The 25322-nt window shown below is 43.9% G+C and overlaps 1 protein-coding gene across 2 annotated transcripts; it reads left to right on the forward strand.

The window, feature by feature from the left end:
• The first annotated feature begins 2127 nt into the window (after positions 1–2127).
• LOC119399907 (protein phosphatase 1K, mitochondrial) lies at positions 2128–19700 on the forward strand. 2 transcript variants are annotated; one of them, XM_037666800.2, is made up of 5 exons: positions 2130–2643; positions 3121–3329; positions 8742–8905; positions 12753–12902; positions 19401–19700. In XM_037666800.2, the coding sequence occupies exons 1-5, from the start codon at positions 2342–2344 to the stop codon at positions 19665–19667; spliced, it is 1092 nt and encodes a 363-aa protein (XP_037522728.1). In that variant the 5' UTR covers positions 2130–2341; the 3' UTR covers positions 19668–19700. The 2 variants fall into 2 exon arrangements, with proteins under 2 accessions (XP_049273035.1, XP_037522728.1); XM_049417078.1 differs by lacking the exon at positions 12753–12902 and having other exon boundaries at positions 2128–2643.
• The last annotated feature ends 5622 nt before the right edge of the window (positions 19701–25322 follow it).

A 25322-nucleotide genomic window follows, 5' to 3' on the forward strand; every position in this document is an offset into this window, starting at 1 on the left:
GCATAACAATACAGTAATAAAAAATAACGAATGAACAGAAAACAGACGAGCGTAAGCAAAGCGCTTAGTAGCACTTTTTTTTTTTTGCTACTCCTTGGCGCGCGCACTTGGGCACTTGGATCTGTTCAACAGATAGGGAACCTGACGAACGACCCGGACATAATATACTTATTCCGTAACAGCTCGCCCAGTAGTCATTATTGAAGTTATAGTCACTGAAATTTCAAAGTGGCTCGAATCTCCTTCTACACTGTAAACGAAAATGTACCCAGCTGGGAGGTCTTGGGGGATGATGCTCCCGCCTAACTCCGGTGACCTCTGTCCAACTCGAACACATCGGAATGTACCGCAGTATATACGTTCATTCACCGCCGTTTTCCTCACGCGGGCGATGAAGGGAGAAAAAGGGCGCCCATTCCCTGATTATACTCCGGTGCTCAGGCAGCCTCGCCGGGCGGCCGGCCCCCAGAAATCGAGATCTTCTCTTTCGCCCGAACCGTCGCGGGGTCTCTGAACGACACTTGCTTTCCCACGGTAGAGGTTGGGTTATCGGGACAACTGCGTATATGTTCTGAGAACGGGATAATGACCCCCTTTAAGCAAGGAGAGAGGGTGGCCGGCGCGGGGGTAGTCGGCGGCCGAAGAGCGATGAGAGGCGTTCAAGCAACGATAGATGAAGGATCCTTTTTAGAAAAATTACAGTAATATTATTGAGCTACAAACACCTTACACAAATGACTTTGCTTAATACGTAAGCCAAATTTGGTACTGAAAAAAAAAAACTATGCTTCCAGAATAAATTTTCTGACAAACAGCACTCAGGCGACATTATGCAAAATTCAGAAGGCTCCCACGTAATGCAATAAATCCGCACGCTTTTTTCGAATACATTTGAGATGGTCGCCGGCTGGGAAACACCGTGGGCTGGGACGTCTGGCGTGGAATGACCCATTGGCAAGTTGCAGCGCATCGAAATAGCACATGAAACTTTCTTTTAAGCACACATATTGTTTGCCTCGCCGAGTTTCCTTTGAAAACAGCAGCGCAACACAACCCGCTTGCGGACAGTCGATCGCCTCATACTACCATGATGTCTCTCGTGGCTGCCGCAGCAGCGTTTCTTTCGCTGCGTAGAGAAAGATTTTCCCGAGCTTGGTGGCGTCCATACCATATTTGGTTTTAGCCACAGGAGTGTTCATCTTTAAACCCTTTTATGTCCGAGTCATAGCCTATCCCTAGAAGTGGGTTGCGCCAAGAGTCTAAAGAACAACAGCCATCGCCTGGCTGGGCGGGGCAGCGCTGGAGGCCAGGGGTCCTTTTCTGGATTGCTGTTCTGGACAGCGTTGAAACTGCACAACTGGTACTGCACATTTTCGAATTCCGCCATGTCGTCGAATTCGCCGTCTTGTCAACTCTCATTGGCCCAGAGGGCTGCTACGACCTTTCTGATTGGCTTATGTCGCTATTATGAAATTTGTCAATATGGTGGAACCCCTGCCAGGGAAAATTAACAGAGTAGGAAATCTACGCAATCTGAGCAAACGAAGATTTTGTCTCCATAGTGAAAATTCATGCGTACACCCGGTGCACAAACATGCCTTCTGTCGCACGAACAGATAAATAACTTGCTTTTCTTGGAGGATGCCAGCATGGGTGATGTAGTTTTGACAGCTAGTCACTTCTTCGGCGATTTTCTTGTACTGACATACTGTTGAAAGTGGCGTCTGTGTGTGTCTACTTCACGCTTCTCTAGTCGCATATTCATAATTATCTGTCGAGCACAATGCTGTCCACTCTCACAAAAGGGCAGGGTTCTGTGTGGTGTCACAGAAGTGTGGCCACAAAAGCATAGAGGAGGTCGTGCACAAAAGTCCACTTTCGCCGGCTGGTATTCGTCTGCTCCGAGTGCGACTGCATCTGTTACAGTTGTTTATGCACAGAGCTAGTTTCGTAAATTAATATGCTAAGAGCAAAATATAATTTAGCACAACTCTTTGCGACCATTATCTTTGCATCCTAAATGCTCGACAAATATATAGCGCACATGATGCATGAGCGCATGCTCTCATATGTTTCGAAGTAGTTCGCGAATGCGGCGCGGCCCTTGATATACTTGTGGGGGTCGCTACTTGTGGTGTCCTTGTTATCCTTGTTTTGGTTGCTTCGGTGGCGTGTGTTGCGCTCGCGGATTATTTTGAGCTCCGAGTGTGCGTTTGAAAGCGTATACAGACCGGCCTTCACATTTTTCCGTCGCGCGCAGCAATCGTTCTGTACGGCAGAGTTCAGGACAGTTCCTGACAGCAGCGCGTATAACCGACGTTTTCTCTGCAACACCCTTTGCATGTCTCTGTCGCTTCTCAGGTCGAACCTGCCGCGGGTGTCCCGCTTAAATAGAGATGCCTTGAAACCGTTATTTTGGCTGCCCGTACGCGAGAAGCAGGTTCTTTCAGACCCAGAAAATATTGGGCAGCGTCAGCAGCATATTAATTTCGACACACTAGGAACTTGGGACAACCGGATCGATTTGCCACTGCTGCTGCAGCAAAGTATCAAAGTTGGTAAGCCCGTACCCAAGATATCAGGTGAACATGCCGGCTGTGCGACGATTCTCGGCCGACGAACGTACAACGAAGACCGCTACAGGTGCAGTCGTATTTTATGTTCCTTTCTTTTTGTGTGTTGAAGCAAAATTAGTTGAAGGGAGCTTGCAGAACAATATAAGTGTGACAGCTCGCGTCATTATTCCGCATTCTCGCTGACAATATGTGCACTGAAATGTTACTAGTACATCCGGCATTTTTCGGCAACAGCTGCTTCATACCATCGCTTGTGGTGCAATTATTTTGCTTTGAATCGCCTGATCAGTGTTTTTCCAGCCGGCTTCCTACCCTTGCGTGGTATTGGCCGATTCATGTAGACTGTACGCAAGGGATATATGTAAAATATTACTGCACTCATCGTCGCTACAACAGATAAAGCATGTACGGGAGGTAGAGCCAATGTATCAAAAAAACTTAACAGAACTCAGGGGCAGCCTTGTCACAGCCTGTGTTAACCGTTGAGCTTTTTCGTTTTCTCTTTTTTTTTAAATATGTGACTGAAGTTATGTTATAAATGCAGGGTCAAGGAGCTTACACCTGACCTCCTTTACTTTGCGGTCTTCGATGGACATGGTGGCTCCGCATGCGCCGACTTCTGTGCAGAACACATGGAGGCACATATCATGTACTGGGTTCGTAGAGGCCAGACAGACCTACAGGCACTACTGCAGTCGGCCTTCATCGACACCAACAATTCCTTTGCCAAATATGTCGCCTTTAATTGGCCAGGTGACCATGGTTTGCACACATGTTTAGCGGTACTACAGAGAGTATTCACATGTTGGCAGGAAAGTAGGCTGTACATGACTGACACTTCTGACAAGTTGCCAGGTGTGGAATTTTCATTTACTCTAGTGTCACTGAACTGCCTAGCCATCTAAAACAATGGCATAAACTCCTACCAAAAGCTGTGACATGGCTCTTTCAAGGATTGGCTAGAAAAGTGCAATATTTATAGAGCATTTCTAAAGAGACACTGTCTAGGGCACATACATTTCGTGTCCTTCTGAGTGTCTGCAGTTTGCAAGACAAGTGTACTAAAAGGGGCCCTACGACACAAATTAAGCAGGCTCTTTTAATCACTTCTACTCACTTCTTCTGGTACTGTGGAATGCCGCAATATTGTTGTGCTGGTAGGAACACCGAAAACAAAGTAGTTATCATTTTATTTTAACGAAGAAACCACCTTCTGCTCCGAATGCAGCAACACACAACAGTGATTTTCAGCATAGGAGGGGATGTTTGGTACATGCGAAAGTGGGGCCAGTCATTGTGGGTTCTGATAGTCTTTGACACGCCACATCACACGTAAGTGGTACCACCTAAGCCAAACTATTGTGTGCTATAAAGATATAAAAACATTTTTGATGCTTTATTAGATCCAAAGGGCACATGCTTTTGAATATAATATTTTGAGAACAGTTGCAACACGACACTAGGCAGTGATGGGAATGCTGGTACAATTGCTTCAATGTGCTACATTTCACTAAAGCTGCTACACCCGTGCTACAAATGAGAGAAGCTGCTCCAAAGCGTGACCATCCAAACTGCTTGAAACAGCAAGAACCGTCTTGTGCAACATCAGAGGCTACGATTAAGAGAACTTGTGGTCAACATGCCAGATAGCTGTTGTCACCAACCTATGTGAAGAGAACTGTCACATCTCCTGTCTTTCTCAAAGCTCCCCGAGATAATCAAATCCAGTGTGCACTTACACATAATTTAGTATAGAGATCTGTCATTTCTTTCATGCACAGTTGTGTGTGCTTGGACAATTTCATATTTTCGTTGGGCCCCGCATTTGCAGATTTGCTACATATGGCTCCTAAAGTACAATAATTAGGCATTCTTACCACATGCATGGCCTTTGTGGAAGCGGAGCAACAACCATTATCGTGATAGCTTTGGAGTAGGTAGTGGAGTAACACGTCAGTGGTGAGGAGCTCCAAAATATCAGTCAGCTATTCAAATGAAAAATTGTCGCAGCACCAAGCAGTGCACTCAGTCAAAACGTTAGTGTAAAAATATCTCATCAGTGATTTCCTTCAGCAAGTCCAGGATAGCTTCTTTCTATTCTGTGGTATCTCAAAACTAGAGGTAACACCCCTTTTCTCTCTTCCGATTATCCCTTGCAAGGTACTAGCCTTGTTGGTGAGATGGCATTCTTTTTCCCTCAAGATTGATTCCGAGATAACTGAGAAAGCCTCTTATTTCGTACTACCACAATTGGCCGGTGACATACTGATTGCACCTCTGTCATGCAGCACATGATTTGAATGCTATCATGCTATCACATGATTTGAAAGGTGTATTAAAAAAACCTCGTGTCCGGTAGTGTAACCACTTCATCACGTGTGCCTGCAACAGTTTCAATTTTTTCTATTAGGCAGTATATTGAAAGATCCGTGATTGATTGAAATCGCGGATATTTCGACATATTATTCGTACTTTATTGCAATTTGGGATATTGAGGTTAAAATAGGTGGCAATCTATGAACGGAAGATTGTAACAAGTTATGTATTCCGTTGTATGTCTAGCTGTATTTTCTTTCTGACAGCAAAGTACTTCGTGCTATGAAGGCATCCAGCTCAGTGTCACACCAGCAGTATCTTAACTTACGCCGACAGAAAATAAGTTCTCTGCTGCTTACTGAAAGCCATATTACCAAGACTCGTTAGCACTGCAGTTTTTAAAATCGTTTTTTTTTTTTTGGTGTTGTTCTGGTGTCTTTCTGTTGGCTATTTTTCAAGAAACATTCTGGTGCATTCCTGTTGACACTATAGCGGGGCTCTAATGCCAAACTGACATTTTATTAAGTTTAGTCAATATTTAAATGTGTGCTTTATCTGTAATAAAAGCGATAAACAACTTTTATCCCATTTTTCTTGTCTTGTTAACTTGCTACAAAACTGACGGAAGCTGCTACAAATTGCCATTTTTAGTGCTTCAAAATGTGCTCCAAAATGCTCTTGGCCATTCCCATCACTGCACTAGGTGTTTTGTGAAACAGTCCGTACACCTGTTGGTCCTACATTTTAATCGTGGGGCATAGGCACTCATGATTTTGTGGTACAGTTTTAGCGTATTTTGTGTTGGTATTGGTGGTAATTGTGTGTTGTGCGTAATTTGTTGCTTGACCTTTCACTGCGTAGTGGTCTATGGCAGTTTCTTTGTAGACATCCACATGCATGGACGATGATGCGATCTTGATGCACAGTTGCTGGCTGTGCAAGAAGTGACAACACTCCAGGCATTTCTTTTCACCGGCTACCATAGGTCGGCAAACTCACTTATGAGTCGACTCGCTCAGACTCAGATCAATCCATGAGTCTGAGTCTGAGTGAGTCCAAGTGAGTAATATTTTGGTGAGTTTGAGTCTGAGTGAGCCCAGTTGAAAAAAATTTTAGTGAGTCCGGTTGAGGGAAATTTTGGTGCGTGTGAGTCTGAGTGAGCCCTAAGCACACAATATATTTCTTGAGTGATTAGAAAAGACAGCGCAAAACCACAGGACACACAGGAAGGGGACGCACACAGCGCTCAAGCCCAGCTCTCCGCACTTCTTGAGTGAGTCTGAGTGAGCTCCACATTTCGTTGCCGACCTATGGTGATAACTACCCAACCTCAGCATTACTATCAGCCTTATGTCGGCTCACGCTTATACTCAATATTTGTTGATCAGAGGCTCGAGTTACAAAGGGGAGTTGCCGTGACCTTATCCCGCAAACTCTTTCATGGGAAGTGCTTTATAAAAATATCTTGTGCGAGTCATATCTTTCACTAAAATTTTCCCTACTGGATTGCGACCACTGATAACTGTTATTTCAATGTACGAGATCAAAATGCATATCGTAGAGCACTGATTATGCGAGATATTGGCGTTAAAGTGCATTTACACCGTGATCGAAAAAGCTAATTATACACAAACGGACTCATGGAGTCGACTCACTCAGACTCACTCAGACTCGGATCGAGCCGGGAATCTGAGTGAGTCCGAGTGAGTAATATTTTGGCGAGTTTGAGTCCGGGTGAGAAAAATTTTAGTGAGTTTGAGTCTGAGTGAGTCCGGTTGGCAAATTTTGGTGAGTCTGAGTCCGAGTGAGCCCTCTGAGCAAAATGTATTTCATGAGTGCGTCTGAGTGAGCTTCACATTTTTTGCCAACCTATGTCGGCTACCAACGAGCGATGAACGACGGCTAATGTGGTTGAAGGCACTTGGTCCTGTGAGCATACAAAGTGCACTGACCAGCTGAATATGCTTGCTGAGTGTGCACAGGGCTCAGTGACACCGTTCCATCTTGCAACTGTGTGTCCACATATGACACAACATCCAGTACATCGCTCTATCACAAGAGCTCGTGCATAAGGTCTGTCAGACTTAATGCTACTCAACAAACCACGGGAGTGTCTGCTAACTGAAGCACATGGTTTGCTGTAACCATAGCAACAATTCTATCAAAAAGAGCGTTGGCAAAATATTGTCAAGGCCACCATAAGGCCAGTCTTCCAATTTATCTCTATTAAAGGCACGTGATGATTGGAAGCGACCAGCAGTGTCACTGGGAAAAGAATGTGAAAGGAAACATTTTCTTCACTACCCACACATCAATATTTATAATTCTGTTTGCATTCATTTCTGTTTTCGGTAATACATGTACTCCAGTGCTACAGAAGGCAGTCAAACAATTGTTGCAAAGCCCCTGAAGGGGGGATGCGGGGCTGAATAGGCAACTGCTGAACTGCTGCACTTATTTTGATGGAAATTTTAAGGTTTGCTTATCTTTTTGTTATTAGAGAACATACATTTTAAATTTCAGAACCCTAGCATAAATACAAAAAACCTTATAGCTCTTATAATGATCAATCGGGTATGCCAACTTAGGAAAACTATCATGTAAAAAGTAATGAAAATATACGAATTTTTAGTAATTACATGCCTTCTAGATGGTTTGTAGTGCAGGATAAGGCCACTCGTGTGTTTTTTATGTCATTTTTCTAAAATTGCCAGCACTCTAAAATCGAAGTTCATGTTTTTGCTTGTCACTGCATGTGAAACATCTCAAATTTTTTTTTTAGGTAATACTTAGAGATCAGAAAAGTACCTTACTTGTTCCTGACAAAATTTCAGTCTAGAAACTGCCTTGCAAGAAGCAATTGGAGAAGCATTTAGGAAATGATAATTTTCCTAACAGGTTTCTTATCCCAAAAAGTGCAAACTGAGAAAAATGAGTTCAAAGCTTTCGCAACACGCTATTTATTTGGATGGCAAAAAAATATACAATCAAAGTGGTGCGACGCAGAGGTAGGGCCTCCACCACCGCCTCGTGCACAGAATTCATTTTCTTCTTTTCTGCTGCTCAGATAACAACCAAACTTGGTGAGCCTGTTCTTGTTCTTTAATGAACCAGCAATCCAGAACAACTCACATTTGCAAATGCACATTTTTTTTTGAAAATCGATGTTTTATCCCTGCATCCCCCCTTGCAGTAGTGAACCACTCTAATTGTCGATGTAAAATCGCAGCCGAAGATATCAATAAAAAAGAAATAATGGTCCTTGTAGCTTAATTGTTTAAGGTGTAGCTTTCTTGAAAATAGATGAAGAGCAGAAAACAAAAGGAGGCTGAAAAAATGTGTGCTTATCACGCTTGACGCTGGTGCTTTGCACGAAGATGTAGAAGTGCATTCTGCGAGCAAGATAAGCCAAACTGCTTATTGCAATGCATGTCTTTCTAAGCTTGTTTTTAGAAGTGAAGTGAAATGTTTTTGAAGCATATGTGTGCCAGGGTGTACAAAAGTTTCAGTAGGCTTTTTGTCTAACAAGAAGCTGGGCAGTAATTTTGTCATAGGCACCAGACCATTCGGTTTATGTTGCTCTTTTACTTAACATTGTTTTTTTTTTTGTTAGAGTGCATGACATCATGATCCAATAAGTGCTGTAGTTGGAGATGGCGCAACAAGTTTAGAGTTGAAAAACATTGGAAGCACATTCCAAAATTGAAAGGTTGGAATGAAGAATAACAGCTTGAAATACGTTGCTTTGAATAGATACGAGACATGGGGGCTCTCCTCGTGTAGTCAGAGAATGCATTCTCTTCTAAAACTTCTTGAGTGAATTCATGTGCTTTCTCTTTTGACAAGCAGATGGCGAGGATTCTTCATCAGGGACGACTGCCACAGTGTGCCTCCTGAGCAGCAGCACAGAGCTGTATGTAGCCCATGTAGGTGACAGCCGTGCCTTGCTCTGCCGCAGTGGGGAGTCGCGTCGACTTACTACTGACCACACCGCTGGCCTCAAGCTGGAGGAGGTAACACATCTTACATACCCCAAATTTCATGAATGCTGTGTAAAGCTAGAAAATCTGTCTACTATGATTTTACAAATGTTGTCGAGTTTGACAAAAAAAAAAAAAAAAAAAGAAAGCCAAACCTCCCCGAAGGGGATTGTGAGGAAGTGCGAATGCATTTGGGTGCACCCGATGAGTGTGCGATTAATTAATGAAGAGAGACGAGAGTGTGCACGTAGAGGCGTAATGCTTGAGTTGCATTGTGTTCGAGTTGCATTGTGTTACACTTCGTCCTAGTGGTATCGTTGCCGCGAGAGATTGGACTTCACCGACTTCCATCGCTATCAACACACCAAAGCGCGCACTCCCTGCATGATATACATAGGTTCGAGCGCGGACGGGAGGAGCGCCCGAGCTCTCTCTGCGCTGAGCGAGCTCCGCGATGCGAGCGCCCTCACCGGGCACACTCCTCCTCTCCCTTACCCTCCGCTGCTCCGCGATGCGAGCGCCATCACACGCCCGCGCGCTCCTCGTCTCCCTTACCCACCGCCGCTCACCACCTGCTCCGGTTGCTAGGCGCGGCGCAGCTGTTGCTAGGGGCGAGGAGGAGCGCGCGCGGAGAGATAACACCTGTGCGCACGCCGGCCAGGGACGCAGGAAAACCCCCGCCTAAGAAACGCATTCGCATTTAAAAGGAAGGTTCTATTTTCTCAAAAGTTTTAAAAGTGGTAATGGATGGAGCTCCACATGTTTGCAAAATAATGTGTATGATCTGAAAGAACTTGCAGTGGTACTGATCCTTGTGGTTGTGCAAACCATCGTACACCAAAAGGCTAATTGCTTTGAGCAGGTGTATTCAGACAGGTTCCCGAAGTAGAGAAATTCGGCAGTAACAAAGTCGCATTCATGTAAAAGTAAATGTGACGCTTTCAGTTTGCTGTGTTTCTGGTTTGTTGTGCATGTGCTACATCTTGAGGTAAATCATTTGTAATAAAGGGTATATATATATCCCATGTCATTAGGGCAGTGCCAGGATTTTTTTTTTCTGGAGGAGGCGGCTACAATGAGTGAGGTCCTTCAGTTAAAGAGAGGGTTATGTGAGGGCACCCTTGAAAAAAGTAGCTATATAGGTTCAGCATTCTAGTGCTGGGGGGGAGGGCTCATGTTAAAATTTTAGAGCGGCAGCTGCCGTCACCGTCTTCCCCTTAAAGGCCAACTCCGGCGATTTTTCGAGGTCGATGGATCTCAATGAAATTCGCTGGGTACGTTCCTTTGCACGTTTCCGTCATTTATGCCAAATTACAGGCTTGAGACTTACGCAGATTGTTTGCAAATGAATTTTAAATATTGTCTGCAAACTCCCTCCTGGCTTCCCACAATTATTGGCAACATTGCGTCTGTGACGTCAGTATTAAGAAGGCGGCGGAAGTGACGCACCGCTAACTTCGGTGCTTTGGCCCCTACAGCGAGCGTCTGCTGTGCACAAGGCGACGGACAGCGTTGGTTTGGCCGGCGCTTCGCTGGTCGTCCTGGCTATCACAGTTTTCATACTCCCCGCCGGCGTGACCGGAATGCCTTGCACGACTTCCGGTTCGTTCGTAACAACCTCTACGTCATACGTGGACAGTACACTCAGTTGAGTTTGTTTCGGTGTTGCGCTTTTTTGCTTATTTAAGATTGTTCTCCAATTCGCAGAGTATTTCTGCTATCGGGCCCGTAACAGGAGCGTCTCAGGAACATAAAAGCACCATTACTTTGACATGGCCAAAAAATCGCCGGAGTTGGCCTTTAAAGGGGTCATGAACCACTTTTCCAAGTAATCATCGACGGACCTCAGTATCAGAGTTTATTGCCTCACGAATCGATTGTCACAAAAATTTCTCAAATTTCTCGAGGCAATAAACTCCAATAGTGTGGTCACTCGATTACTTATGAAAGTGTTTCAGGGCCCCTTTAGTGCCGCCCATGCACGGGATGTGTGTATTCAGGACAAACTTTTAAATGTATTTGGCGTCACCGCCCTGCCCCCCTTGTCATCTCTTTGAGATGTGAAGTTTGTAGGTTGGCAGGTATGCCTCATGGACTACTTGCAAGAAAACTTGGATTGTGCAAGCTTCTGTAATGTGAAGATGCAGTTGAAAGTTTCACTGCTATTAAGGGGAGACGTGGGTCTTAAAAAATGTTTTTTTTAATAGTTGGCTGAACGACATGAAATTTAATACACTTATGCAATTTTTTCTGCAGATTCAAAATCTCTAAGTAGATGTTTAATAGCTGCATTAGAACAAAAGATATGCAATTTCTAACACATATTTAAGCAAGTATTTCTTACAGTGATTTTTGGCAACTTTGCTTTGCCAAACACAAAAACAATGTGGCAAGGTTGCCAGAAAACTGGTCTAGCCGGTGATGCTATTTATTTTCTTATCATTGTTCACCATATTGTAATTCTAGATAATCATGAATTGTACGCAGCAAAAAATGTTTACTCACATTTGCATCCATTTATTTTGCAATCGAAGTTCGTTAAAAACAATCAGATTAGCATTATTGGCTAGACCAACTCACTGGCAGTCTTGTCACGTACTTTATTTTTCTGTTTGACAAAGTGAAGTTGCTGAAAAGCACCGTAAGAAATATTATTTTAGAAATTGCATATCTTTTGGTCTAATGCAGCTATTAAAAATCTACTTAGAGATTTCGAATCTGCAGAAAAAGCTGAACAAGTTTTCTTTTCGATTTCATTCAGTTCACCCAACTAATAAAAAAAATTTTTCATAGGGGCCCTGCAACACTTTTTCAGCATGGTCAGAAAACGCTGCCAATCGGTAGTCGAGGCTCCTGAGAACACGCGAGCCAAACGTTATAGCGCAACACACTGCTTGTAATTTACAATTAGTTCTCAAAGTCAGCTAAAAATCGCTCCCTCTTCTCTATATATATACTCAAATGACCGCGCCATATACCCAAGTTGACTGCCATTGGCTGATTTGAGCATCATGGGCTACATAGTTACTGCGCCCGCTGCGACAGGATGCCACGTGCCCGTGCATGCGCTCGCGATCTCACTGAAGGTTAGCCGCGTGTTCATAGAAAAAAAAAAGTGCTCAAGATCATGACACGTGCGTGACATAACTCCTTTCCCTCGTGCCATCCCTCCCTGCTTAGCTTCCAGCGCTTTCGTTGGGACGAGAGAAGAGAGAAAGCAATTACAGCATGCAGTGAATCCTCTAATTCCGCTCGTATTCGGATTCTAAAAATTTTTGTGGCGGTCGATTCGTGAGGCAATAAACTCGTTTGGTGAAGCCATTTGATGGTTACTTGGAAAAGTGTTGCGGGGCCCCTTTAAAACCCACGTCTCTCTGTTGACAGAATGCAACACGTGATCCGTTCCGATTCATTACGAGCATCAGCAGCTTGTGTTACCATGTGACCACACTTCTGGTGATGAAAGAAAAGAGAAAGCTCACATATCCTGCGACAACTTCGCCTATACTCAACTGTATTGAAAAATTTTTTTTGCTGCATCAGATTCATGCAGCAACAGAGTCCTGTAGTATGGCCATTCTGTGATAACATTGGAAAGGTGTTGCAGGGCCCCTTTAAACAACACTGAACAACTCTTGTCGCCTCTTCATGCTGGGAAAGGGCCAAAATCTATAAAAAAGATTAGAAAATAGAGATGCTGTAAATGTTCTCAGTGTTGTACTTATGGTTAAAAAGAAATTGAAAAGTTGAGCCTTCATTAGGAACCCTTTCTGCAAATATTTAGCATTGTTTTCCTTAAAACATATATAGAGATATTTTTATGTGTTCAAAATGGGTCACTGGACTATTGTAACCTCGAATGTTATCATTTTGTCATTAGGAAAGGATTAAAATGTCTGGTGGCAAGCTCATCTCGGACAGCCACGGGAGGCATCTTGTTAATGGACGCCTAGCCATGACCAGAAGCTTGGGTGACTTGGATCTCAAGCCATTTGGTGTCATTGCGCTTCCAGATGTCAGGTCCATGGAGGTGGGAAAAGGTTTTACTAAAACTTAATGAATTGAATTGGTGTATATTGAAGTGGGCCAATTACCTGAGAGAGCATACAGTAGTACTAGAATGATCACAACACTTCAGAAAGAGTGGTGAATTTAGTTATAAACTACAGCCATTCACAGTCATCAGTAGTATGTAGAGTCGCTTATCGATGATTCGAGGTCAGCCAGGAGCTGCAGCAAAGTCCAAGTAATCAGAGTAAAAAAATTAATGATATCTAACCTGACTTCACAAATGGCCAAAGAAACTTCTCATGGTGTATGCATGTGCACCGATGCTTGTGCACAACGAAGCGGCCTGTATTTCAGCCATTGAAACAAGAGAATATATGGTAAGTTTGTTTGCTGACACCACATTCAGTGGTTGCCAAAACCTGTATTTGAATTGGGACATCACAGAAATGAGCATTAAATACGCTTTAAGACTCCTTTTCTTCTTTTTTTTTATGTAGTGCAGATTGGGTTGTGTTATGACCAATGCAGATTTCAATGTGTCAGCCCCATGGAAATCCTCTGTGTTGTTAGATGCTCCAGTAAAAGATTGCAGACGATTTGCCCCATCCTTACTTTTAAAGATTTCTAAATGCAGTAGAATCTCGTTACAATGAACTTCGCGAGACCGCCGAATTTAATTCGTTATTCTAAAATATCGTAGTACTGAAAAATGATGTCGGTAATGTAACACAACTGCGAAAATAACGTACCTTTGCAGTAGGTGCACGTGTTGGGGCGTAAACAATGCGCGAAAACACTGGGCACCGAGTGGAAACAATTTACTGCTTAAAAAAGTCGGTTATCTTCTTCTGGCGAGTAGAAAGCAGGCGCTGGTGCATGTATGCCTCCGCGTCTGCAACCTTCCTAAGAATATCTTCGGGTACATCCGTGCAGCACCCGAGGTACGATCGGGTCTTCTCAAGGAACACCACAACATCCGAGCTGGAAATAGTCTCTTCCGTTGTCCCAGACTCTGCATCTCCAGCGTCGTCTTCGTCACTGCTACAACAATCTTGCTCACGCACTTGACTCACGATTTCTTCGCAGATGAGCTCTGTGGACGTAGCCGCTGCGCAGTCACTGTCGATGTAATCCTCTAAGGTTACCGCGGCATCTACCGGGAGCTTCTCGGTAAGCTCATTCCAAAGCTCTGGGTCGAGCTCCGCTTCGTCATCGCAGTCTTGTGGCGTAGGCTCGCAGTCTTGCGGCGTAAGCGAAGTCTCGAGAAGATCTGCCTTTTGCCAGCAGTTGCTAATGGTGTTTGCCTTGACGTTCCACCACGACCCTGTCAGCATTTCTGCGACTTGACGGATGTTGACCTCCGTGGGCAGCTTCAGTCGTATGTTAATGGGAAGGCGCTGCACAAGTTGCTTCCAAAATTCGGCCTTCACACATCTTATTATGCCCTGGTCTAAAGGTTGGAGCAAAGACGTACAATTCGGGGGCAGAAATTCAAGCTGCACATTGCTCAAACGTATGTTTACCATATGTGCCGAGCAGTTATCAACGATTAGAAGAACCTTCTTTTGTTTCTTCTTCATTGTGTTGTTGAACTGCAGCAGCCACTGCGTGAACAGTTCCCGCATCATCCACGCTTTCTTATTTGCCCGATAGTCGCAAGGCAACGAGACAACGTTTTTCAAGCAGCGAGGCTTGGCGGAGTTGCCATTAACAAGAGGCTTGAGTTTTTCCATGCCTGTGGCGTTGCAGTAGAAGAGCACTGACACACGAAGACGCGAGTTTTTTCCGCCCTTGCATTTTTCACCTTTAAAGTTCATTGTCTTATCAGGTAACAGCTGATAAAAGCACGCCGTTTCGTCGGTGTTGAAAACGTCATCTGGACTGAACGACTCGACGATTTCCTGAAAGCGCTCGTTCCGCCAGGCAATTGCACTTTCGGCATCGGCGGCCTTTTCTTCCCCGCACGCAACTTGCCACATGATGCCATTCCTTTGCCGGAACCGATAGAGCCATCCGGCACTTGCATCAAAGCCGGAGGTGCCCAAAGCGACCGCGGACTGTCGCGCCTTTTCTTGAATAATAGGGCCTGACAAGGGCACACCGTGTTGTCTGGCATCCTTAAACCATGTATGGACGGCGTCGTCGACGGTTTGGTAGTTGCCCAGCCGCAAGCGTTTTCTTGAGGGAGCCAGCTGTGATTCTTGATGTAATTTCACGATCTTCTCCCGATCCTTCAGTATCGTTGCCACTGTTGACGGCGCGATATCACGCTCCCTGCATATATCCACTTGCTTTTTTTCCAGCATTCAGCTCCGTCAGAATGTCCACTTTTTCCTTGAGCAAAAACTGGCGTCGCTTCTTTTTAACGCTGGGGCCAGGCGAACTCATTGCCAGAAAAGCGACCGCACAACACGATCTAAACTTCGCAGCTCCAAACGACAGCAGCTGGAAACGTGGTGAGAACAGCGGCAACAGCGGGACTAAGCCTGGGACGTTGTTTGATTTGGTTTGACCAGTTTGACCGGTTGGTGACGCTCGCGTTGATGTCGACGCTGATGGGGCTGCATCCGTGTAAGCGGGTTTCCCGGCGCATATCTTCTGCAGATGATGATAGGTGTAAGCTTCAGTGATTTCCGTACCGAAACATTCAAGGAACTTCGTAATAACGAAGCGTCTTGTTGATTTCGGGGTTAAGTTACGTACGTTAATCTGAAATATTCGGTATTCTGAAATTCGTAGTACTCAAAGTTTTTTACATTGGTAATAGAGGCATTTTGGTGGGGATTTCAAAAAAATTCGTTAATCTGAAAATTTCGTTGATCTGATGTTCGTAGTAACGAGATTTTACTGTACTGTATTTTCGGTCCAGTAGCACTGCTACAAGTTGCTTCCTAATGAATGCATAAAGTAGCAGTAACCAAAAAGACATTGCTCCCTTGCAGCAATACTGTACAGTGCTCAGCAAACACGATACAGTGAAACCTCGGTGATACGAATCTCACAGGACCACCAAAAATATTCCTATCATCCGAATTTCGTATCACCAGAAAGCATGGAAAATTACCATGCGACATAGGAAAGCTGGCGTACATTTTCATTCATTGTTTTTCAGGGCCGCAAGAACATCAGGAAGAACCCTGAATGATTTTCAGCTAAGTTTTTAGATGTCGGCAGTCCTACCAGCACTCGTAAATATAGGGCCCCTACGCGCGTATTTAATTAAGGAACCAGGTGCGTTGTGACCCGCGACAGCAATACCCCCTCCAAATTTTAGTATGCTTTCTTGCATGACACCCGAGTACTGCAGCGAAAGTAACAAAAGAAGTGCTTTGAAGCAATGGATCAAGGTCACAAAGTTACAGAACCACGGTCCTGTGTTATGATGTTGTTATGGCAGAGGTGTTGGGGATGTTTTTGGGAGATTAACGGCCGTGCCCACACAAGTGCGACCTCAATGGTCGTGCATGTTGACGTTGTGAGGCCTGACTCCTTCGCCAAGACCGTCCTCGCCTTCTTTCGGTCCTTGTCCACCTTTCGTAGGATGTCTGATGCACGAGGCAGGCACGTGTATACACAGTACGACAGCAGCCCGCGTCGATGCGTTGGAAAAAAAAAAGCATGACGGTGATGTCCTCTGTAATCTAAACGCGAAGGCACACGGAGACACATAAGAGCCTCAAAGATTCGCGCACACAATCTCGGAGGCCGTGACACGTCTCTGAAGGTTTCTTCTGACTGTAACAAAAAAGTTCTTCTTACACCGTGATTCTGACGATTTCGCGATGCGGCGCGCATGCCCACGCTTGCGTTCCCGCACTCGCACATGCTTGGCGCGTCTTCCGCGACAGCGCGGACAGCACCTCTTCGTACCACGGTGGTAGCATACATTCGTATCAAACGTCGCTGGGTGAAAATCAGTTCGCAACAACCGTACTCCATTACATTGCAGGCCAATAGGCCTTGGCCGGGACCAACGAAAAATTCGTATCATCCCGAAATTCGTATGAACTGTGATCGTATCACCGAGGTTTCACTGTAATTGGCCTGCATGGAAGTCTGCTGCGCTTTTTTGTGCCACAAGTGAGTGCTGGGAACTCCGAGCTGGCTCATTCTGGCAGGAAATTGAAATAAGTGTCTTGGTCCTGTAGTGTTAGACCCTCAGGCAATTGCGCAGTGTTGATGCAAAAAACTGTCAGCTGCTGTGAGGGCTGATTATTGCGTTTCAATAGTTGAGCATTGTACATGAGACGTAAGCACCTTTGCAACTTCCCAGCAGGTGCCGTTAGTGCTTTCAAGCTTTTTATTTGCATCATGTACAGTATAAGCTCGTTAATTTGGCACTCGTTAATTCGGAAAATTGGATAATTCGGCTGTGCTCTCTGGTCCCGACCAACACATGCATTGTTTAATGGCATCAAACGCTCTTAATTCGGTCATTTGGCCGCAACCCAGTTAATTTGGACAATCTTCGGAGCGCGCCGAGCGCGAAGCGCCCCAAATGTACGACGCAAAGGAACGAAAACAGTGTTCATGGACAGCCAAAATGGCCGCGGGGCTTTCAGAAAGGTGTGGTCACCGTCAACAATTGCGTTGTTGGTACATAATAAGGTTTAAGTTCAGACTGTTTTCGATTAAGACATGGGGGTCTTGAGCCACATTAACATTGCGAACGAAGTCGCAAATGACGAAGATTGCGGTTCTTGAACTGCTCGTATACAACGTAATTGCTGGACTTACGTATTCTTGAAGAAAATAAAAGTGCATTGGATGTAATAGACATTTGTCTATTGTTTTCTTGATACTTTCGATAATTCGGCATTCGGTTAATTCGGACATTTTTCCCGGTCCCGTGAAATCCAAATTAACGAGCTTTTACTGTGTATGCAACACAAGTGTACTATACACTATATTTAAAGAAGGATAAACTGTCTTCATTACTGTTTATTGTAAATTGTTTGGTTGATACAACATTTTCATTATTTTCACAAAGCAACAGTGATACTATAGAAAGGCTGCATTAGAAAGCTGTGGATCACACTACATCACCTGCTCTACCACTTGTTTACCTAGGTTACGTGCTGCTGCGTCTTTGTGTTTGTTTTCAAGAAAATGCGGCCACTGTGGGAGAAATTTAAACCCGTGACATTGTTTTCAGCAGGAGAATGCCGCATGCAGTGAGCTATTGCATTTGGAATGAGTCAAGCATTTTTGTTTTGTATATGAGGTGCCTTTGTTCCCTCTGTAAACTTGAGTGTTCATGGCACAAATAGAATCGCAATAAAGTTGATGCTTGAGCAGCGCAACACCGCAGTAGAAAGGGTGTGGAGTGCTGTACAGCACCGCATGTCACTTATGTCTTGTTTTCCTTATTGTTTTTGAGCCCTACATGTTACATAAACAAATTAGGCCAGTATTCACAAGCCAACCTTATAAACAAGAGATAAGTATATAAGGCTGATTTGTGAATACAGGCCTAAGACCTGTGTCCTCCTGGGGTTCTTCACATACTAGTACTGTGATGTTTTTGGTGATTGCCCGACATGTGTGTTTTATTAATGTGTTGTATTAATGTGTTAATGTATTGATGTGTTTTATTAATGTGTTGGTGGAGCTATACAAGCTCCTACTCATTGCTGGATGTTCATGTCAATAAATTGATTTTGTTGTTTGGAAGTGTTTTGTGGACAGCAGTGGGCATTGTCAACTGTCAGGCAACCGTACTGGCATGCTCATGAAATGCCAATAAATTGAGTGCTTGCAGGGTACAAGAGCATAGGGAGAAAAGGACATGATGCAGTTGACTAGACTGTGCATGTGTACTAGTCCATCTCACTACAGCATTGAGACAATGAAGGGTGCGCATCATAAGCTTGTACATGCCACCCAACATTCTTTAAAGAGCTGGACTGTTTCTTAATTATGTGGAGACTGCCCACCCATCTGCCAGCCACCCCTCCACTTGCCAATCCAAACAATGGTAGTTACTTAATTGATATTACCTTTCATAATCAATACACCATGGTTTTGCTGTACATAAATGTATGATGCTAGTTGCACTGTAGTAAAAATGATTTATCATTTTAAGCATTCAATGCCCAAACAATGATATTTGCGAATTGGACATCGGGATAATTGAGGAGTAGGATGTTTTTAAAGGAGCAAGCATTTTATTTTGTACAGGTTCACCCAATCTTGTGAGCTAAGGCACGCTTATTTCAAAGCGGAGTGGCAAAATTTCTGTTTATGCTAATCTAAGTGCAGCATAGGATGGGTCAAGTACAGTTGACACAACCATTCTGCTAGAAGCACGTTCATTTTTATCCTGCTCCTGCTGTTTAGCACTTCATTAATCAGATAGTATACCATGAAAGTGACTAAACCGGTCCTTGTAGTTGAAAGGGAATATGCATCTAATAAACGTTTGTTTGCATGAGCACTGGAGTAACGCAGTCGTTGCATAGCTCTACACGTTCATCTTGATGTATGTCTCACCCTCTTGTTCATTTCTTTTTCCCAGGTTAAGCATGGCAAGGACGCGTTTGTGATCCTCACGACAGATGGTGTGAATTGTGCCATGTCAGACCAGGAGATAGTGGATGCCATCAACAGCTGCAGTTCACCAGCTGAGGCAGCAGGCTTTGTCACGGACCAGGCCATGCACTTTGCTTCCCAGGACAATGCTACCGCAGTTGTCATGCCGTTTGGTGCCTGGGGAAAGTATCGCAACAGTGGTGGTGTGGCAAACAGTTTTGGTCGGCAGTTGCAGTTTAGTCGGAGGTTTTAGCCATTGGTGTCGACTGTGAAAGTTGCCTGTAGGCCGTTGGTGGTTGCTCAGGGTTTTGGCTAGATGCGCACAGAAATGTATTGAAGAAAGTGCATGCTGCCTGCATGTGAAGAATAGCCCATCGATTTGTGTGACGAGTGCAGTTTGAAGGGGGTTCTGAATGATGCTATTAGATTCTTGAGGGTTGTTAAGGGGGGACGTGGCAGTGAAAACTATTTTTGTTATTTATGGAGATAAAGCGATAAAATGTGGCATGCAGATGCTATTTATTGTCCTGATATCATAACTGAAATCTGTTTTGAGCTATCTGTTGTAGTTTTCGAGTTACAACACTTCATAGACTCCCATTGTCATCCCAAAATAAATAATGAAATAGACATAAGTTCCTCAAGACTTTCGCATAAGGATATTCACAAAGGCCCATTGCTGTAAAGCTGTTGGTTTATTTTTTAATATTCAAATAAGCCCACAAAAATTTTTTTAAACGTCCTGTACTAACATATACTAACATATATTGTCTTACTAACAGCTTTTACAAAAAGCCAATCATGAAAATTTGTATGATGTGCAGACAAATGTGGACAGCTTTAAGGCACTCACCAACATCTCGGGATCTAAGTGCAGAAAACAGAATAGTTATATCTTTATTTTTTGTGAAATGGCACAAGGATGACTGACAGCAACTGCTCAAAAAATGGATGCTGAGAAAATTGAGCTCAAAGAAAATGGAAATGGAAAGCTAGGAAAACGGAACTCAGAAGGGAGTTGGTTTTATTTTTCATTGGACAACTGCAGCTTTGTGGCTATCTGGAGCTCCAATCTGTCTTCTTTACGATGATGCCAAGATGGTGGCACTATGCCAAGGGAAAGCTACAAGATTTGCATTTTCTAAAACCCACTTTTCTCATAGTTTTGATGACAGCACACTAGTAAAATGCTTTTTTCTCAACTTCTTCTGTTTATTTTAGTCTAATATTTCATCATGACGTAAAAGATGGTCTCGGGATTGCACAAAAAATTGAATTGAAAAATTGAAAATTTTGACCAAATTTACCACTCTCATTGCCACATCCCCCCTTAAGTGCCACTTCTCTGTTTGATAAGCAGTTTATTTCTTTGGCTAACAAACGCGGGGACATGTAGGATGCCCTTAAAGCTATAAGCATGCCAAACATTTTGCATACTTCAATTTGCAGAAAAAGTAAGTTGGTCATGCCACAGCATTTACTGCTGCTGTATGGGGTGACTGATGCCCTAGATTTTGTTATGTAGTGAGAAAATTGCGATGCTCTTTTTACCTTCTGGCAGAAAGAAGCTAGCCTGACACGCTTTTGTAATTGCATAGTGGTTATCTGAGGATTAGGAATACCTTTGTTTTACTCTAGATAACTTCTGTTTAAAAGTGGATGGTACATTTTAATTGCTTTGGAACTTACTTGCTGCATAAAGGAGTGGGCTGTTCACCTTGCATGGTAGTCTCTATGAACAATTTTCTTTTGCTTGCCTACTCACCCTTCTTTCGGTTATCGATCTTGTTCACTGTTGTTTACAAAGCACCCAAACTTAAAGGGGTCATGAACCACTTTTCCAAGTAATGATCTAATGGCCTCAGTATCGGAGTGTACTGCCTCCCGAATCGATTGCCGCAAAAATTTCTCGAATCCGTGAAGAATCAGCGGAGTTACGGGGGTTTGGCGCACGCTCCCAGCGCTTTCTCTCTTTTCTCGTGCCGGCGAGCGCACTGGAAGCTAGACAGGGAGGGATGGCATGGGGGAAAGAAGTTACGCCAGCGCGCGTCATGAAACGCGATCGCTCTCCCGCTGTGATTCGCTTGCGCGAGTGCGGCTACCGTGTACTGAGGAGTGCGGCGCCGGCAAGTGGCGGCACCCCGCGGCAAGAAGCGCAGCTGATCCGAACGCCGCTCTCGATTTACGTCGGCTATCGGCCAATAAGCATGCTATGTCTCTTGCGACGTACAGCGGACAGACGCCCCGCCCACCGACGAGAGTGAGAACCGGCCTCTGTTTGAAAAGAGGGTGCCTGGGGAAACGGCAACTTCGCGCTCCGCTTGTGGCCATTACGCGGCGCGCACGACTGTAATATTTGGCAGAGCAGTTCATAGCCGTGTCAGCTTTCCGCAGGATGTGTTTTTTCAATCAGCCCAAGGGGTGCTTCATGACCCCTTTAAAGCATGGGCCTAGAAAAACCTACTGTGTCACCAAGATGCTTTGCTGAATTTGTGTGCAATTTCTGAATATGTATATATGTTGTATTGTATTAGTGGTGTCCTTATATTGAATTGTATCACAATATATACTTGTGGATAATTTTCTGTAGCAGTGAAGGAAGAGCCGTGACGCAAAGCATGCACAAGCATAAGTGCTTCTGAAAAAAGCCTGGCATTCTTATCTGCATCAATTTAAGCTGGGGAAGAAAGAATGAGTGTCTTAATGCAACAACAAACTAAGACAGAACACATCACTTAGTGTCAAGTTAGGTTTATATACGTCTGCTTTTCTCTTCTGCAAACATGGGAAAATGTGATACTGTCACACGTAAAAGCTACACTGACTTATTGTCTGCTCCAAAAACCAAAGGTACTCTTGAATGCTGTTGGAATGCTTGAAACACATAAGCAGGAGTTTTGTCCTATAGTTTTTGCCTTCATTGCCACAGTAAGCTGTCAGCATGTATATAGACAATCTAAAAAGCTTAATTGAAAAAATTTATAACTGCGCGAAGGACGAGACAGCAGAAACGAAGTGGACAGGACGATCGCAGACTAGCAACTGGTTTATTGAAACATACACCACCCTTATGAAACAAACTAAGCGCATGCGCAATGACATTCATGACCTCGTGACAGGTTTCACCACCCCCAAGACTCGCCCTATCACCTTGGTGCTACTGAAGATGGGCTTGCATGTGATAGGGCGAGCCAGAAGCCAATGAGCAAGAGAAATCTTGGAGGCATCTTGGATAGCTAGACACGGGCCTGATAAGTGCGTCAGCGACACATCCGTGTATCTTTCCAGAAAAGAGCGTGATTTCCTTTGTAGTAGATAAGAGTCTTGGGGGTGGTGAAACCTGTCACAAGGTCATGAATGTCATTGCGCACGCGCTTAGTTTGTTTCATAAGGGTGGTGTATGTGCCAATAAACCAGTTGTTAGTCTGCGATCGTCCTGTCCACTTCGTTTCTGGTGTCTCGTCCTTAGCGCAGTTATAAATTTTTTCAATTATGTCTTACCAACTAGCCTCCCAGCGTACGCTTCTGAAAAGCTTGGCTTGCAAAAACTGGAATAATCTTTGCTTATTGTCTGAATCTCTACAAATTGCTAGAACCATCTCTGAAGTAGAAATACCTTTGCAGGAGTTGTACTATATATTGTTTTACATACATTAGGCATGTCATTGCAGAGGTTTTGGAGTGCAGATACTTTGTCAGAGCTTTTGTTTACTTGGAGCTAATTGTAAAACTTGTGCTTTGGTCAGTGGTTGTTTTTCTTGGCTTATTACTTTATGAATACATGCACGTGCAAAATTTGTAGCACTTGTTTTAAGAGTACAATTGCTAAGTGCTTGCTAGAGTCCTACACAAACTAAGCAGCCCGTTAAACATTAATATGCAGCTGAGAAAAACCACCGTGATATTGCATTTACAGGATTTTCTTTGCATATGCAATGTCTCACTTTAGGCCCTAGACACTGGATCTTTTTGTGTTGCAAAGAGTGGTGTGGCAAACTATGCTTGCTCGTTTACATGCAATTGCATTGTTGCTGTAAGTCCCTGTCACATACGTCCCACATTGTGTACCTGAGTGCTCAAAGCTATTATATGTCCTTTTTTCAACCTATACTTTTGTGGGCTCCAAGAACTGCTAGTCAAGAAGCCACGGTGCCAACTGTTCTGTAGAAGCACTATAGGTGAAGCACTTGCAGAAAGCAAAGAGTGTACCTTGCCTTAGTGACACTGTTGAAAGCAGCACTGTTTGATATTGCCTTTAAGCATCGTAGAGCATCCTGTGCAATTTGTACACTGTGGCAGCTGTGCAACTGTGGCAGTGTTTCATTTTTCTGTTGTGCCTGCACTGTGATTTCACAGATGTTTTCTGGCCATGGAGGCTTGTTTTGAATGCCTTGAACAACTGATATTTCTCTGTATGTGATAGCACTGTGATAGTTGCCTGCTCCCACAGTTGCACTGAAGAGAGAGGACATCCCAGTGAGCATAAAGTGCAGCATTACAGGTGACATTGCTTTCTGATGTCAGTACCAACTGCCTGTAACATTGGGCTCTGGAAACTTGACTTCACTGCAAAATAAAAAGTTTAACTTGTCCACTTTTAAAGCTTGTGTTTTTGTTCTGCATTGCAAGGCTAAGCAAGTGTAAAAAAAGGAGCCTTGTTTTCAATTAAACTTGCTTCTCATTACTGTCAAGGCTTTATAACTTGAGCAACAGAGCTTGTCCACATGGTGATTTGTTTGGCATATATAGAAGAAGTATATGCATAGCATAGCAATGGTATAAATGATGTGCAATTTCAACATGTACTCTTTTGTAACAAGTACTCTGCAGTAAGTGGTTCCTAGTTCTTCTGAACTGCTGCACCTTCTGATATGTTGAGAGCCAATATATCGGGTGCAACAGTGATGTTCCAAGTAAGGCTTCCTCTAGTTCGCGTGCAACACAAGATCAGTCACCTTGTATTTCATTTAGAAGAGGAAGGGGATTGGTTCAGTTCAGATTGTTATAGGTAATTCATTTTCCCCTCAATTCACTCGCAAGGTATTTTTTTGTTACAGTGCTCCCCCCCCCCCTCTTTTTGTTTGCTTTGTCCTTGTTCATTTTTCTTTTTAAACTTGGTGATTTTGATCATTACTGGTTTTATTAGTCTTGTAGTTATTCATACCTACTGCTCTCATGAGAAAAGTGATGCAGTGCCTTCAGCGCAAAAGTATGGTGCTGACTTACTTCTTCTGCACTCCAATTGTATTATGAGCTCTAAAACATCAGTAGATGTTTCATTTACAAAATACGTGTCTTGCTTCAAGATCAAAGACATCAAGTGTCAGACACCACTTGGCTGAAATTAAACAATAGGCACACATGCTACTACAGTGTGTCATCTGTACTTGCTAATCAGCAGAAAATATGTTCATATTGTGGCACTTGTGTACTACAGTCAAATCTCGTTACAACGAACACCACATTAACGAACATTTCAAATTAACGAACTTTTAAGAAATCCCGTGCCGACTGCTTATAGTTTCAATGTAAAAATATTTCACTACTACGAACTTCAGAATAACGAACATTTCAGAATAACGATCGTTATTTAATTCCCGTGTAATCTTAACAACACCTCAGTACTACGAACTTATATCCCGAAATGCGAGGATTCTTAGATTTCAGTGTATCGGTCATGGCAGTCGGAGCTGTAAGGTAGCAGACGACGCAGCGCGAAGAGCGGACGCCCTCCCGCTAAAACCTGAGATGGCGCGGGAGGAGAAAGACGCGGGCGGAGAACTTTTTTTTTTCCCCCTTCGTTGCGGAGGCGACAACGCATCAGGTTTTGTAAAGGCCCAACCGCATGCATAGCACGCGACCAACGCGACTTTCGAGCGAAGGCGACTGCGACAAACGGGCTCCGTCG

Source organism: Rhipicephalus sanguineus, chromosome 1, assembly GCF_013339695.2.
Source record: "Rhipicephalus sanguineus isolate Rsan-2018 chromosome 1, BIME_Rsan_1.4, whole genome shotgun sequence".
Taxonomy (NCBI): Eukaryota; Metazoa; Arthropoda; class Arachnida; order Ixodida; family Ixodidae; genus Rhipicephalus; species Rhipicephalus sanguineus.